Source organism: Streptopelia decaocto, assembly GCF_964273445.1.
Source record: "Streptopelia decaocto genome assembly, chromosome: Z".
NCBI classification, from domain to species: Eukaryota; Metazoa; Chordata; class Aves; order Columbiformes; family Columbidae; genus Streptopelia; species Streptopelia decaocto.
This window is the reverse complement of record NC_138657.1, coordinates 31,118,029-31,134,882: the sequence shown is the minus strand read 5'-3', so window position 1 is coordinate 31,134,882 and position 16,854 is coordinate 31,118,029. Positions and strand designations below refer to the sequence as shown.

Here is a 16,854-nt window from a genome sequence, read left to right as displayed (position 1 = left end):
AGGGTCTGAAATGCATCTTAAAAACAAGAACCAAACTAGCTTTTTATTCATATTACTGAGGCCTCAGTGAAATGCTTTACTCAACAAGAGTCTGCAAGCAGGTGATTAAATTTAGGCATGGGACTTCAACAGATGTTTATGCACCCCTGGAAAAGGATATTCAGACTCCATCCACCATGATGGGAGAGACTCAACTAACATCAGCCATGCAAAATCTGACTACTAGAAATTCTTACGTTTAGATTCTATTATGTGCTGTTTACCATCAAAATGAGGGACAATAAAGTACAGACTGCATCACACCTGGTAGAGTTAAAATAATGCTAGTAAGGTATTTTCAGTAATTTTAAAACATTTTATACTCTGTACTACATATGACAATTCCCTGAAAACTTCAAAAGAAAATCTGTGCTCTTGTAAAACAATAAGGCTCATTAAAGCATGTCTTTGAGCAAACCTTCCCATATATAGAATTAGATGGACTTTGCAAACACATTTAAGTAAACAAAGGTAGGTACAATTAGTGGACACTAAATCTTGACAGTACTGCTTTAACTTTATCACTTGAAAAAAGAAAATCTCTCTCCTACTCTTTTTGTTTTACTGCCTTCTTTCAAGATCAAAAGCTTTAGATCAAAGCCAAGATCAAACTCAATGCTTTAAATAGAAGCAAATTCACTATGAAGCATTACACAAAGAAAAACTTTTTAATAGAGATATCACAGTAGAAAATCTTACTATAGATGTTTATTTCACACTCACAACAGGTATACTTTAAAACCTGCATCAACCATGTATTTTTGTTTTCTAAAGCCACAATGAATTTTCTACTAAATGGTAATTCTGAAAGCTCCTGGAGATTGACTCTTGAACCGTGTGCATTTGAATGAAGAAAGAACAACAGAGCGTAGTTCAAAGAGAACAAACAAGAATATGAACCAAAAATTATGTTAATGGCAAACACAAATTAATGCAACTACCTAAACAATATTTCTTTGGATCAGTTAACAGATTAGATTGTGCATTCCCACAGAAGTTATGGGAAGGACTGGGTCACAGAAACAATGAAAGATTTATACTTTAAATTACACTTCCTCTCCTGTCAAATGTTTGGAGAAAACTAGGGGAAAAAAATTACGTGAGACGTTGATCTGCAGACCCTGAGGCTGATTTGGGATGAAAATTCCTGAACGCACCAACACGCTGTGTGTTAAAACTCAGAGGTAGCTCCTGTTTTCCTGTTAGCAGCTGCACAGCAGTGAAGGAAACTCCACAGGAATTCTTACTGACTTTTTGTAACAGCAATATACCTCATGGAGCCAACACCTGTGGTTCCCCAGTGCTTTGCTGCTGTGCACACCGCAACTTGAACAGTTGTATACTGTGAGATGATTGCACTGCAGCGTAAGGTAAGAGCCGGCGTGGCGACGCAGGCAGCCTGCAGAGGAAGGGAAGAACAGCAGGTTGGGCCTAACAAGCTGTGGTCACAGCACACCAGCTGTGCATTCAGCTGTTAACTCTGCTTATTGGTGCTTCAGTAAGATGGAGCTCAGGACCAGATTAGGAAATTTTGCTGGGAAAACTGGGAGTGGGAGAGAGAGAGCATGCAAAAGAATTGGGGAAGTGGAAAAGAGGAGGGGAGGACGGAAAGGGAAGAAAGGGAGAAAAAATATTTTTAACAACATTTGGTCTCCTACTGCATTCTTCCATACTCCAAAAGGAGGAGCTTCCTTACACTACATAGAAGGGTGATGGCACACCCAACTTAAAGGGAGAATGACTGCATCATGCTCCATCAACACCCCTATTTGCTGTCCACATGACACTGATTGTCATACTTGAATCCCCTCACAACAGAAATTTAAGAGATTAGGCCATCCTCCGTGTCCTTCTTTACTTGGGAAGACTTTCAGAAACTGCTAGTGGAGCTGTCCTATGTAACACTTAGTTGCAAACAACACTAAGGTTCCAAACAAGCATTTATGCATGTCAAAGCATGCTAGGATCCTTCATTCTTCCAGCAGAAGGATTAAACATAACTGAATTCTGAAATAGAGGAGAGGAGGTCCAATACCGTGGTAAATAACCTAGGCAATGATTTACAGCAACTATTCTCCAAGTCAGTCCAACATACAATGAACTTTCAGGATTGCATATATAGCCTATATGCAGGATATTTGTGCAACAGAAAACTGTTTCATTTTTAAATTGAAACAGAAACTGGTTTAAAATTGTTCAGACTGTGATGGCTACTAATGTTATTTCACTCCTCAATGAAAAATTATAATCATGCACTTTGCGTAGGTTGCCTGTAACTTCAGCTGGTCTGTGCTACTCTCATGCTAAAACATTCAATATTGATAAGCTAAGAAGGTTGTTTTATCTAACGTGAACACTGATTTAGTGCCCATTTTGTTGGCTTGCCAGCAGTCCTCAGATACTGGAAGGCAAAAAGAAAAAACTGAAAATGGAGGAATGGAAATATTTACAGTAAATTAGTTTCAGAAGAGCTTCTGCAAAGCAGAGGAAATTGATAATTAATGCGGTTGAGTCATTTTCCAGCCTGTCATGCCTTGAGATTTTATTTTCCTCTAAATTACTGAATTTTACATCGTATATATACGCTTGCATCTATATATTCAGAACTATGTGGCCACCAGCAAGCACACAGAAAAGTCTAAAGATTTTACCATCATGTCTTGTTTTCTCCTAAAAGGTGCAGATAACTTCACCAGTCTACAAACTGCAATTTTGTACCCCTCTACACTTTTCCTTGTGACATAAAACAATAAATGGACTCCTCTCTAATTTCATTCTAAGATACTAGAATGATACTGCCTACTTTTTAAGGCTGATGCCATCACTGCTGTGGATAAAGATAGTAAAGGATAATTTAAAGGAACTATGATAAAAAGGCAAGATACGTAACTGTTTTCCTACCACACAGGAGATTTACAGGAAAAAAATACTAGTCTAAGCTGGAAAATTAACTTACTTGCAAACTGAGAATACTGCGTGCCCTCGGAACAGCCTATGTGACCTGAAAACTGCTTCAGCAAAACTGCTGAAAAACTGTTTCACTTCCAATCTTTTGTAAACAGGTTCAGAAAATGAAAACACTGAAAAGTATATTTATCCAGTAGCTCACAAGCTGATTAATAACAGCTCAAAACATTTGACTGTATTCCACAAGAGCAACAATTGCAAGGATTTTAAAACACTGTTAGAATGTTATCAGAATGTGGCAGATAGACTAAGGGGGCAGTGGGCTACAACTAAAAGTGGCAAGATGGCTGGTGCATCTGCTGTGCAAGAAGCGGTGTAACAGCGGCGGATCAAAAATAACCAAAAAAGAAATTCAGCCCAGAATGTGCTCCTGTAAGAGTACCAAGTCCTCCAACTTATTTTGTGCAGTTTTCACGAGCACAGCTTTAGTCACTGAAACGGAAAATCACGTTGTTCTGCCATGATCTGTATTTTAGGAAATATGGTAATTTATATTGATACCATGAATCCAAATGTTCTAATTCCTTCAAGAGCCTCTGGTGGTGTATACACGCTCTTTCCAGATCAGCGTGCTATTGTATGTCTGATATTCCTCAATGTAACAACCTTACAGAGACAGGATGTTCAAGTCAAACTTGTCTTTCCTGAAATCTCTACCTCCAAGAGACAAAAACCTGTTGAAACAATAACTTTGAGCCTATACCTTCAGTACACTGCAACATGACTTTCAAACACTGTGGCAGGAATATTTTTTTCAAAGGGGTAATGCAAATACATCCTTCATATCCACATTAGCAACCCTGCCTTGTGGAAAAAGTTCCTGGCTAAAGATAAATCACTGTACCCACCTATTTAGTTCAAGATCAGATTCATAATCTGAGAAAGTATCTCTGACCACGTGACCACAGGTTCTCTACATAATACGCTTATTACCGAATAAGAATACGTAACATATAGTAATATGTTAATTATGTGTCATATTGCAATAATTTATCTATATTATAATAACATTTTTAGAGTATGCTAAAATGCTTTTTTTTCCTCTTGATTTTGCCAGGTGCTCTCACTACTATACATGTGTCTCTCTGGAGCAACTGCAAAAGTAGATTATTGTTTTTATATTTAGGCCTTTATGCTTGAGAAGTATTCCTGTGTGCTACAAACTTCCAACGCACTCCAGACTGCAAATTATAGCACCTTCCTCTACAAGTAGCAAGATAATATTTAAAAGATAATCATAGAATCATTTAGGGTGGAAAAGACCTTTAAGATCATCATATCCAACCATAAACCTAACACCGTCACGTCCAGCACTGAAACAAGTTGCTAAGCACAACATCTACACATCTTTTAAACACCTCCAGGAATGGTGACTCCACCACTTCCCTGGGCAGCCTGTTCCAATGCTTGACAGCCCTTTCCGTGAATATACAAGATATGACATTTTTCAATACAATTATGTATGGAAATAAGACCTCAGATTCAGGTTAGCTCTGCATTCTGTCAATTTAAAAGTAAACTGCATCTAGACATTTTGAAACCAGAGGAGAACAACTATGGCTCAAGTTTCTTTCACATAAGAGAATCCTTTGTAATATTCACTTTGGCTCCATCCAACACCAAGATCTTGGTATGCAGTGAATAGTTACTGGCTAGCCAGACTGCATAGGAGTGTGAAAGCCCTGTGTTGTTGGGGCTTTTTTTTTTGCTTGTTTTTTAATTACAGAGAAAAACAAAGAAAAACCTGCCTGAACATGGATACTGAACAGTCCTACACAACTGACGTGACAAGCAGTGGTTGCTAACTTCTGTGCTTTTCTTGGGATGTTTTTACAAGCAATGGATTAAAATCAATATTTAATGCTGTGCAAGGCCAGCTTTGTCCTTATTAGGCAAGTCTCAGTTCGACATTTTTTGTGTAAAAGAGGACCTGTCCTCCCTCTCTCTTCTATGTTTCCACCCTCTGCACATGTAGGTGGGAGAGTGGGAGCTTGGGAATGTGAACTTGATCCAGCATTGATCAGCCAGGCAGCAAACTGCTATTGCTCTTTAGATGCCAAACGTAACTTCTTTCTACTAGGGATAAGCTCAGTCATTCTGCACATAACACAGCTTTTGTGTTCAGCAATGCAATTAATAGAAAGGGGAACCAGAATGACTGCTTGAGATTTATTAAACTTAAAAGAGCTTCTAATGAACAAATGAGTGGAATTCAGTCCACAGTTATTTCAGAAATTGAACATTTGTTTCAAATGCACTTCAGCTTCTTGAACAAGCTATTACTCGCACGAATTTACTATACTACTATTACTACTGTATATCTGAGCTGGACACATACAATACTGAAACGCAGCCTGAAGAAAAACAGAAAGACGTTTGTGAAAATCTGGCTTTTGACTGGAGAAGCAACCCAACGTTTTAGTGGATCATAAAACTGAATTCAGTGAAGTATCCTCCTCAGCCTTAATGCAGACTCAAGTCCAAGCTGAGAATCTCAAAAGCATTTTTTTTTTCTGAATTATTATATTAATGGCTAAATTAAGACTCCTAAAACTCTGGTTTAAACTTCACTTTTAGAAATTTGAACAGAGGTACTGAAATGCTATGGCCAATATTTCAAATATAATATTTAAAAATTAATATATATATTGAACCCAGACACCAAATTACTCAGCATTATGTGGGTGTCAAAACTAAGGCAGAATTTTTTCCAATTTTAGAATGTGATCACACAAGAATTCATAACAATGCTATTCTGACCTTGACTGTCTGTGTTTTTCTTCTAAAATCAGCAATGCAGAAGAAACTTATCCCAAACCTTCCAAAACGATAATACTCTAAGCCATGCCTGAACTTGAAGAGCTCTGAAATATATTTGGGTCCTTACTGACATCTAATGATGTATCATTTTATATAAGCAATTCTCTTGAATTTTTGAACTATTCAACAAACAAGAAGATACCACTGTTGCATCTTATTTAGCAGTATCTTAAGTACAATTTATAGGAACAGCTATTATAAATAAATTAGGAGGCCATTTTATGCCAATAACCTTCTTTACATCAACACAGGATCTATTTAAATAATAACAGACCTTACAATTTATTTGATCTAGTTTGCCCCAAAGAAAATATCATATTCTCCGTATACTTTAGTCTGTCTAGAAAGACTTTCATACGGATAGTCTTCATCTAAAACATCCTCCAAAGAGTTGATGACATAGAGAGAAAGTCTGTCTGTGCAATCTGTCTTGATTTGTTTCTCTTCATGATTCATCTGACATTTACGCACTCCACAGCACTATACATGTTGCTTGATTACATTTTTATATTTTTGAGAATTCCATCTTCTAAGAAAATGGAATGCAATGTTGGCAGTACAACTGCTAATTTCAGAAAAACACAGCACTAACAATTCATATTCAAAACCTTTTTTCTTACTGTGCATGTTAGTGAATCCACTCATCAATTTATATTGTTGACCTATGCTCATTTAAATTTTTAAGGACCCCGGAAAGATCTTTTAATCTTCCAATCTGCAAGTTTGCTGATATCAAAACAATACCATATTTCTTGAGGTAAAGGACCTATTCTTCAAAGTGTGCTTTCCACATGCAATAATAAGTGCTTATCTTAAAGCAGCAGTTATGCTTTCTTCAGATTCTTTTTCAAGTATCAACTCAATAGAATTCAACTATCAGCAGTTGTATCCTCTGCATTGATGTTAAAACACACACACGTCTCCATGTTCAGATTAAAAAAAAAAAAAGTAGCATACTTCAGTATTTAAGTAGCTATGTGTTATTCTTGTGAATAATACTTAATACCAACCTGTTAAACTTTATTAAATAAGAAAATTTGGCCTCTTCATAGCCCCTTCGCAGTTGTTTTCCCCAAATCACAACCTTGAATGAGATTTTTCCTACTTAACAGGTCATTCTCACTGCCAGTGCCTTCAAATTTACTGTATCTCAAGAAACAATAAGGATTTCACTTATTTGCTTTCTCAGTGTTGTCACCCACAAATATGCAGTTATAATGTATGACCTGACAGAAAAATTACAAGATAAGGCATGACTAGCAATGATAAGAAATATCAAATGTCAACAAATCCAACCTATGATCCAATAAGTTTGATTCTTTTCATTGGAAACTTTTCTATTACACCTGTAAAACTTGGGTGAACAACTGCTAAAGGTAATTTAGAAATTTAGTAAGAGCACTTTAAAAAAAAAAAAGGAATGTGATTGGTTTGTTAGTAATTGACCATAACTGCTACCATGCGATGCATTCTCTTGTAGAGCTAACCCTTCATCTGTATTTTTGTCTTAGTAATTTTGTCAAGAAATCTATAAAGGTTGTAACTGAGGCAAAAGCCAGGAACTTTCTTAACAACAGATTGCCTTATCAGACATCATATTAAGTAGTTGAGCTGCTGTAACATCTTCCTAAAATGTATGAAACCACAGAAATGTTACTTGGATTGATTTAGAACACTTTACAAATTCTATTTCAGTTCAAAATTTTTAATAATTTTGCTAAGAGTTTCCTTTCCAATCCATTTCTTCTTCAAGTAGGACAATCCAAGAGCCAGTCATATACAAATAAAAGTAGAAATACTATGAATAAATGACTATTCATTACTGGAAGATTCCTTCTGACAGTGTCTTTTTTCCAGAAATAAAAATGATTTACAAATAACATTAGCAGATGTAACTTAAACTAATTCTTTACCACAGTAACAAAGAGCAGTGCAAAGGGGAAAAATATGAATTCTTTTTAAATGGCAAAATTCTTAGTATTGTAACAGGAGGCCGTACTCCAATGATCATCGAGAATTAGAAAGCATGGAGCAGTATTCTCGCAATACACACTATAAGCTGTACATACTCTGAAATATCTGTTGGCAGTACCTACTTGCATCAAGAAATACTGTTTACGGTAGAACAGTGGAGAAGAATTAAGCTTTCACAGGATAAAGCAGCAAAATGGACTAGGAGAAGAATAGAGCAGTGCTATCACCTCTAGCAATTTTTTCATAATTTTGAGGGAATGTTCAGTGTGTTTATCTTACTGCTTGCAGCTATGTGATCACATAAGACTTGTAGATTACACTGAGGATCTGTTGGAAACTAAAAATCATCAAGGAGCAGGCCAACTACTCTTTTTTTTTTTCCACTCAAAAATGAATCTGAAGAAGATTGTTTCCATCACTCAAGGTACTAAATGAAATCCACACCCAATGAACATTCAAGAGAGCAAGTTTACCAGTAAATAATAGTATGTTATGAAACAATGTCGTTTCAGAGGAAGAAAAAAAAAAAAAAAAAGGTGGAGAAACTGGAAGGAGTTTAAAAAATATGTATAAGAGTTTATGAGATGCAGAGACTACCTAATGTTTATTGGTCTACTTCTCAATTAAACAGTGTACAACAAAGTTCAAAATGGGGAAAGATTTTAAGCATATTTTTAAAACATCAATTATATAGGGTAGAATAAGAACTTCAGATAGGAGTAAGTTGGCAATATAACACAAAGACAAGTCTGTGCAGAACTGAGAAAATCTTCCTCAAGAAGCATATGGTCTTTTAGTCTTTAATTAAACATTACATAGACTGAAAGACACAATAGAAACTGCACTTAAGAGGACAAAGCAGCAGCAGGGATGAAGTGGACTTAAATGATTTCATAGGTGTTTTCCAGCTTTAAATGCTGTTTTGTTCTTCTGATTCTCCTCCTTGCCAGCTTAACTCATTGACTAAAGTTAGTGGTGTTAAGTCATTGCTACTTGCACATGATGAAAAGTTGCTATAATCCCCTGGTGAGTCACCTCTAAGACAGAAGTACATGCTGAAGTTTGCTTGACTTGATAAAAGCTATTTTCAACAAAGCAATATGCTTCACCTTCTTTAACACCACCAAGATGTCTTCCCAGAAAAAAAATCTTCATGAAAGCTTGTATTTCAGAAATGCCTGCTTTTCATCTCTGATGTTCCGGATTGTTTTGTGTGTGAGAAAACCTTTCCTGCACAGCAAGCCTGAAGAAAACCAATGTGTTGTGGCACTCTTCCACGTAAGACAGAACTGGCCAAGCATTACCACACACCCTTCTTTATAAAATTAACCTTCAATGCTTTAGAAAATACCAAATTTGGAAGTGTAACTTGCCACGCAGGATTATTTTTTTCATGGCAAGAGGCCAAATTCTGTGTTTATTTATCAGTATGTCTCCCTTAGGTTAAGTTATTCTTGATTACTGGTAGTATATACATGATCCAGGAAATGGGCACAATATTGAGAAAAGATCAAATTATTTTTCCAATAATTAAATGGTAATATAGATTGACAAATATTAAAGTTTCAATAGTTACAAGCACAAAGGGGTATATATATGTGGTTCCCTGGACAGAGCTTGAGACAGGATTTGAGGTAGCAAATGTAACAAATCACAGGTAAAGGAGCACAGGATCTTCAGTAAGACAGATGCTGTGCCATATGACTGTAAAGAACACAAAATGCTAATTCCTCCACTGGAAGGAAGATTGTAGTAACATTTTTTCAGCAGTCTGGGGAGTGGAAAGTATTTACCCTCATCCATCTTCTGCACAAGTACCCTTCAAGTGTACTTAAGCTAGACACTGTTAGGGAGTACCAGTTGTGTACAGGTGATACATTTGGATATAACCATGGAAGAAAATTCCTAAAAAACACTTAGGTAGCTAATGCTGCAAATGAACCACAAGTGATGAATTTTCTTCATAGTCAATGGATGATGTGAATTTCCAGAGCAAAACCTACTGAAACATAGAAATGAAAGATGCCATGGAAATAATCACAGCCACTACAAAATACAAGAATACTCATATGAGAGAGATATAAAGAACCATGTTTTGACTTGATTTTCAGAATGGCCAGCATAATGCCTGTTTCCCAATCGCATTACAGATGACAGTCTCTCCAGTAAGGAACTTTACAAATGCAGTGAGGCCTTAGATAGTACTTGTAAATTTAAAATGGTTAAATTCTCAATAAAGTTATTGCTCATAGGTATCTACTAAGCCACTAAGAAATGCGTTTTGTCCCTCTAAGAGGGACAGGATTAAGAGTGACTGACTGTTATGCTACAGGACTCCATAGTGCAGTCAGTAAAACAAGGGTGGTGAGTAGTGGCTTTTCAATTGCTCGGTATTCAGCTGCAGCGGATGCTCTGTACATTGCGCTGCTCACGCTGCCAGACTTGCTGGCTCAGCCACAAAACCTCGCCCAAGGGAGCTGATGGAAACCTTCCTCTTCACACACCCTACTCCACTCACCTGGCAACCCATGTGAGAGAGAATAAATCAGTTTCGTGGTGTTCCTGGGCTGCTATATATAATGCAAGTAGTTCACCTGCATGCAAGAAGGTAGTCTGTGTGCCTTTTTCACACAGATTCATCGTGTTAGCCAAGTTAATAGTTTGTTGAAATAAAGGTAATATAATACTTTTTAAGGGGGTTTCATTATCAGTTCCTGTACAGGACACAAGTATATTTGTAGTTCTGTAGTCGGTAAATCCAGTCATATTTCAATTACAGATACTAACATATCGAGAGCTAATAAGCAACCTCTGCAGTCTTGATTTCATGAATAAGGGCTCCCCAAATGATTTAACAAATGAATGAAACAGGGTTTCCTATTCACTGAATGACAACACATCCAGTTCCTTCAATAAAGTGGAAACTAGTTCCACAAGAGACTGAGAACTGCTGAAGGCAACAACGATAAGGTTACTGAGGGAAGAGAGAGACAGAGCGAAGAGGTCAGCATCCTGGTTCTCAGAAGAAACAATACTAGATCAGCACCATTCCTGTTGAAATTGTTTTTACAAAGCAGCCAAACTATCAGGGAAATCTCCGTGGTCTTTAAAGAAAATTTACAACGATTTACATCCAGTCTGCTGGATGTGGAAATACTTTTGCTATCTGTTTTGCTTAAACAACCAATAGATACTTGCAGGGCATAATGAAACTGCTCACTATTTATTCTGAACAACTTACATTACACACTCAGGAACACAGAGCTCAGTTTTCACATTTTAATTAAATAATTTTCAATTCTCTAGTCTGCTCTTCTCTTCCTTAGTTGTGATTTTAGAGTTGATTGTGGGATACTAATAAGGCACAGTCTCAAAGATATATATGTATGTAAAATGCCAGAAAACTCTCTCATTTCAGACAGCCAGTTCAGTGTCTTACAACTACAGCTGTGCAACATCAGTTTCTCCCCTGCACTTGAAGCAGCTGTTCTACAATCTATTGAATTTTGTGTCAGAAAGAAAACCTTGATCAAAACAAAGCATTAAAATCACGGTTCTTTTTCAAGAAATGACTGAACATCAAGATGCATGATGATACTTTATTGTCCCTTCCTTTCTTCCCTTCCAATTAAAGCTCATTTTATCTGCAATAATTTTACAGGGAAAAACAAACAAACAAACAACAAAAACCAACAAGCAAACAAACAATAAACCCTCCACCTTGATGTTACAGCATATTCAAATATTAGCCTTTGAACATTTTGATCTCATGGCAGAACTTCCCAAAGAGCCTTCTAGCCCATATAGAGATCAGCTGACACGCACACCTGCCAAGCGAAGAGTTCAGCCACTGTTTGGGTACCACGCAGCTTCAGTGGCCATTGCTTATTGTTTTGAGCTCTCCAGCTGTTTTGACAATTCTACCTGCAAACATGCTTACTCCTCAGATCCTCCGTCTTGCTGCCTGAGTACCTTCACTTCTGCACATACGAACCAGGACTAACTTCAGTTCTAACTCTTAAAAGTTTGTTGGTTTTGTTTGTTTGTTTTAATGCTAATGCGAAGTCAAAACAAATGCAAGCACTAGGAAAGTTAAGTCCCAAGCAACCTAGGGGATGCCATCTTAGGGGAAACCAGTTAGAAGTTGAGTCCCAAGTGTATAATAAAATCATACTTTGAATAAAACTTGTTTTTAGGAATATTTATGCAGAGGTATCTTTCTTCAGGTAATACGAGTTTTGGACCAAAATGAATAATCAGAGCCTTCACGTAGCATAGACACAACTAAGCATTTTCAGTTCACAGGACTTAAAACCTTAATATTAAAATCTTTTAATATTAAAAGCAGAAAATAACGCTTAGTCTCAACTGCAACAGAGCTGGAACACCAATGAAATATGTTACCCATTCAGCAGATTCTTCAGCAAGTCACAATATTCACAAAATATGAAAGTGCAAATAATTTAACATTTAGTTACTGCTGTCAGTATGGCTGTCGAGTACTTCATCTACTGAAAACTCTGAACAATGCTCCTGACATGTAGCAGAGTCCACCACTATACTGTAAAGCATACTTCCATGTAACTACAGTATTAAGCAAGAGGATAAGTTTTTTAAGGTGTGCCATTTGGCAGGTTTGTTGAGACAATGGTCATCGTCAAAACTGTTTATTTAAAATCATACCTGTTGTAAGTTCAGGTAAAGATTTAAAAAGCATATAATGTAATGAGAAATGCAAGACTCCAGAAAGAACTGTTAGCTGGTATTTTGTATTTACCTTTGGTATTCCAGAAGTGTCAAGCCAGTTCTGGACAATACTTTCCACAGTTAAACCAGATCTTAAAAAGGAAAGACAAAAAAAAAATTAGAAGACAGACACAAAAATACAATTTTTTCCACATGACAATTAACCCTTTAGAAGCTGAGGAAAACCCTGAATTCCAAGTATTGGTTGTATTGCAGTGGTACTACATTCTTGTTATTGTAGTTAATAATACTACCAGAGGTGATATAAGCAAATTAAAAACAGATCAGCTTTTGTATGCTTAAAACTCACATGATAAAGACAGTGGTTATGAAGATTGACAGAGAAAATGTAAGATGATAAACTGCATTTATGAAACATGTAAAGTATGAACAGGAGTTGTGCTTCTTGTTGAGTGAACTTTCTCTTTAAGAGAAAAAAAAAAAAAAATCACACAGTCCATGCAGTGTGCCAGTACTGAAAAAGGAACTTCAGTAAGCCCTCAATGAAAGTGAATATTCTGAAGAAGCAGAATAGATGTTCATGGTCTTGTGCGTGGTAAGACTCATTCTAATACTTGCAGTGTAATGTAGACCCATAACCAACACTGCATTCATGAAAACAACAGCCATTTAGAAGCTTTGAAGCAGGAAGAGAAGGAATCCAATACAAATTTTATCTGAATTACATGACAAATAAGCCTTTTTTTTTTTTTCCCCTAACCCTGGACAAAGCCGTGCTCTGGTGTGACCCTAATGGATGTTTATTTATGGACTGTATCAGTGACTAATAAGGATTTAAAATGAATACATCACTCATTTTTACTGAATGTTTTTTAAACATTTTAAAGATTTTTAAACATTTTAAATATTAACTTTCACTATATGCCAATGGGAGGGAGAGCAATCACTGTTATGCGTGACATGCAAATGGGAAACCTAAGGCTTAGAGAACTTACAGAATCTCAAAAGCAGTCAAGCTCAGTGGATGAATCCAAGTTAGTGAATGACCCTGGTACACATTCACAGAGTAAAAATTTCTATGTGTTTACTGATCATAGTTACAATTTTTAACCTGGCTAGTTTTATTTGGAACAACCAAAATTATTGATATTAATACATGTAACAACAGCACTTTTTCAGACATGGCTTATATACTGGGTTAGATATTCTTATCCTTATTGAATCCAAGATGAAAAATTTACCCTCTGTCTCCAAGCAGAACTATGTGTTAGCATTCTTTGACATAGAATTAACAGCAATAACATCCACTCTGCACCATTTTGCTGGGAGATGTGTCATCCCTATTCACACCGAACACTATTCTGAAGGAGGTCCATTAAAATGAGCAGGTCTACACAACAGAATAAAATTCTGCCAAGGTGAATTAGAGCTGGGAGGATCTGATCAAAATAGTCAGTTGGCTTCTCATTGAGTGGTTGTTCAACTGTGTATGCAAACAATAAGCTATCTAGTCTTAATAAGCTTGTCCAACATGTACAGGAATTTTGTAACAAAGGCAAAAACTAGACACCCAAGTGCCTTAAACATAAATCTTGCCTTACAAATGCTGCCATTTGTCATTAAGCTACTTAAGATATGCTTGCATACATGGGCTGCAGCACCATACTGAACATCAAATGAAGGTACGGATTAAAGGAAAAGAACATTCAGATTACAATGAAAATAAAGCCATTTATATATGCTTTCATTTTCTATTAGTGGTTTTCTTCATTTTTTGGTCACTCATATCTTAAGGTGTAGGCCAAGGAGGGGTAATGTGGAAACAGCACTAGTCTATTCACTGCTGGTAATTTTGATAATTTTGATAGTTCATGCAATTTAGGTCCAAACTTTACTTCAACAGTATCTTTACAAGTAAGAGATGGTGTACCAGCCTGCCTGAGATGACCTAAGAAGTCCCAGAAGAGAGAATAATTCTCATAGAGACAAAGACATCTTAGCAATCACTAAATCTGAAATGTCAAAATATCTCTTGTATCATTAGGAGACATTAGACTGTCACAGAAAAAAAAAAATCCTCTGATCATGCTGTTCAAATAATTGCAGCCGTCAGGCAGAAGCATTTCTACATGGCCAGGATTCTGAATTTTCATGAAATTACCATTCTAGATTTCTGATGCCTATGTAAGTTGATTTCCTACATATAATTGAACATATATACAATGCTTATAATGGGGGAGTCTTTGACATTCAAATGAATTACTAAATATCCAGATTTGTTCATCTTTTATAGTACCTTGTTATTAAATTTAGAGCATTTGACTGCCAGATCCTTCAGGCTATAATTACCTTTACCTTACTACAGTGCTCTAAAAATTGATGTCTAGTCTAAGTTAGTTAGCAGAGTCTCTTTCACAGTGAATGGAGAGAAAGAGAAGTATCTCCAGTCAGTCAGTTCACCTTCCTCAGGACAGATTATGTTTTTTCTTAAGTTCTTATTTCTGTCTGGTTACTACAGAGAGTACATAAAGGACTAGCTTAAAACTGGACACTCAACTTTTATGTAGTCAAAGGTAGATCAGGTGTATTGTACCATTTATTCTGTCTCAAGCAGTATAATCAGAATAATAATTTTTTATTTATTATTGTATGGATCAAACCCAATACAGTTTAGTGTTCCAATGCTGAAACAGAGCTAACAGCTAGGGAAAAATACCCTTGTTTGTGCATTTAATTTGTCTTACCTAGGGATAAAAAAACACAGCTTCACAATGCCAGTTTGTCCTTTTTCTCCTCCTCCTCCCTTGCCCCGCCCCCCCCGACATTAAGCTTAATTGAAAGTGTGACATTTCTTCAGAAAAAAAAAAAAAAAAATCTATGCAAAATAGTACCACTACATTTACTAGTGCCTTTGTATAATACACTCTCTATTTCCTCCAAAGCCAACAACAGCCATTTCAAAACACTGGCTTTGAAATAGGCTTATGACACTGAGGGGAATTGCACTATTCTGACACCACACTAATCGAGGCAGAAACACCACCACTAAGTTGCTCAGCCTCTCCTGAAACTTTGACATTTTTCTCAAGGGCAGAGACAACAATGCTACTATTTCTCTGCCTTGTTTTAGTGTTTTACAGGCATTCACTATTTTTTCCCCAAATATACTAGTAATATGCAGACTATTGCAAAGGTTTACTCTGAATGTGCTGATAGTCAATCAAAGAGAACTGTGAAGTCCTTGGAAAGGTTTCGACTAACTTGTTGGGCTTAGGATCAAGCCCAAAAAATAGATCACAAGCAGACTGCTATTTCAAAACAAATGTCCTAGAGAAAGGTCACAGAGCCTGATATTTATAGAGGCGGCAGTTCAGTAAAGCATCCGTATTCAGAAAGGGCACTTACCACCTGCTTATGTTGCAGTTAAGCATCTGTAAGGACTTAAATCTGGTGTGTGTGTGATTTCCTGAACAGCCGCCTGGTTTAGATACTGTATTGGGCTGTGGGATCTGGGTTCAATTGATTAGCTCTACAACAGAGCTCTTACAAGGCTGGGCAGGTTCTCCAGTTGCTTTGTACTACAGATCCCTACTGTAAAATGAGAATGCTAGTACATCCATTATCTCATCCCTTGCCCATTTGTTAAGACGATAAACCAGTCAGCCTAGGAACGATCTCCAAACAGGCATACATACTGTTAATGGCTAGATTCAATGCCTCAGAGCAAGTTCTGTAAAATACTAACATTATTTGAAAACTAGCATTATAAAATATGTCTGTGTATATCAAGCTACCATTGCACAACGCCTGAAGGCACTCTGCAAACTTTATCTAAATTCCTCAGTCAAGGGGGAGAAACCACTTTGAAAATAACATGTTGCAGCAAATAAACAGTGTACATGAAAGTGTGCAGCTTTTCTGTTTGGTTGGGTTTTTTGTTTGTTTTAAAGGAAAATAATAAAATGTCTGCCACATCCAAATGAAAATACTTCAACAAGCGTGTTTGCCTCACCTAGATATATACATTCATACATGTCAAAGTAAGACATTCCAGCTAAAGATGGAGGCATAGTTAGAGCAAATAAAAGACTAGTGACTGAATAGTGATTCTGCAGATAAAATTTACTTTGTTTTTTGTCCAGCATATCTATTTTGGCTTACTGAAAAAAAAAAAAAAAAAAAGAGGAATCAAAATCAGAGCAAAAAATCTTTCCCAATGATTTGCTTTGGGATTTAGGTGCCTACCAGCTGTTTGTCTCAGTCAAAATAACCACATTCATGACAATGTGAGTAATGAAGAACGCAAGCACAAATGAAAGAGACATGTACCTGTATAGCTGTGTCACT

General features: G+C 36.5%; 1 protein-coding gene across 2 annotated transcripts in view; it reads right to left on the bottom strand.

The window, feature by feature from the left end:
- Window positions 1-16,854, bottom strand: part of AOPEP (aminopeptidase O (putative)) — a gene marked incomplete at its 3' end in the record, with an annotated part of 232,900 nt that overhangs the window by 80,164 nt on the left and 135,882 nt on the right. For both annotated transcript variants that reach the window (XM_082074083.1, XM_082074084.1), the window contains exon 11: window positions 12,578-12,638. In XM_082074083.1, coding sequence (XP_081930209.1) covers window positions 12,578-12,638 — 61 coding nt within the window. The remainder of the gene's footprint in view (window positions 1-12,577; window positions 12,639-16,854) is intronic.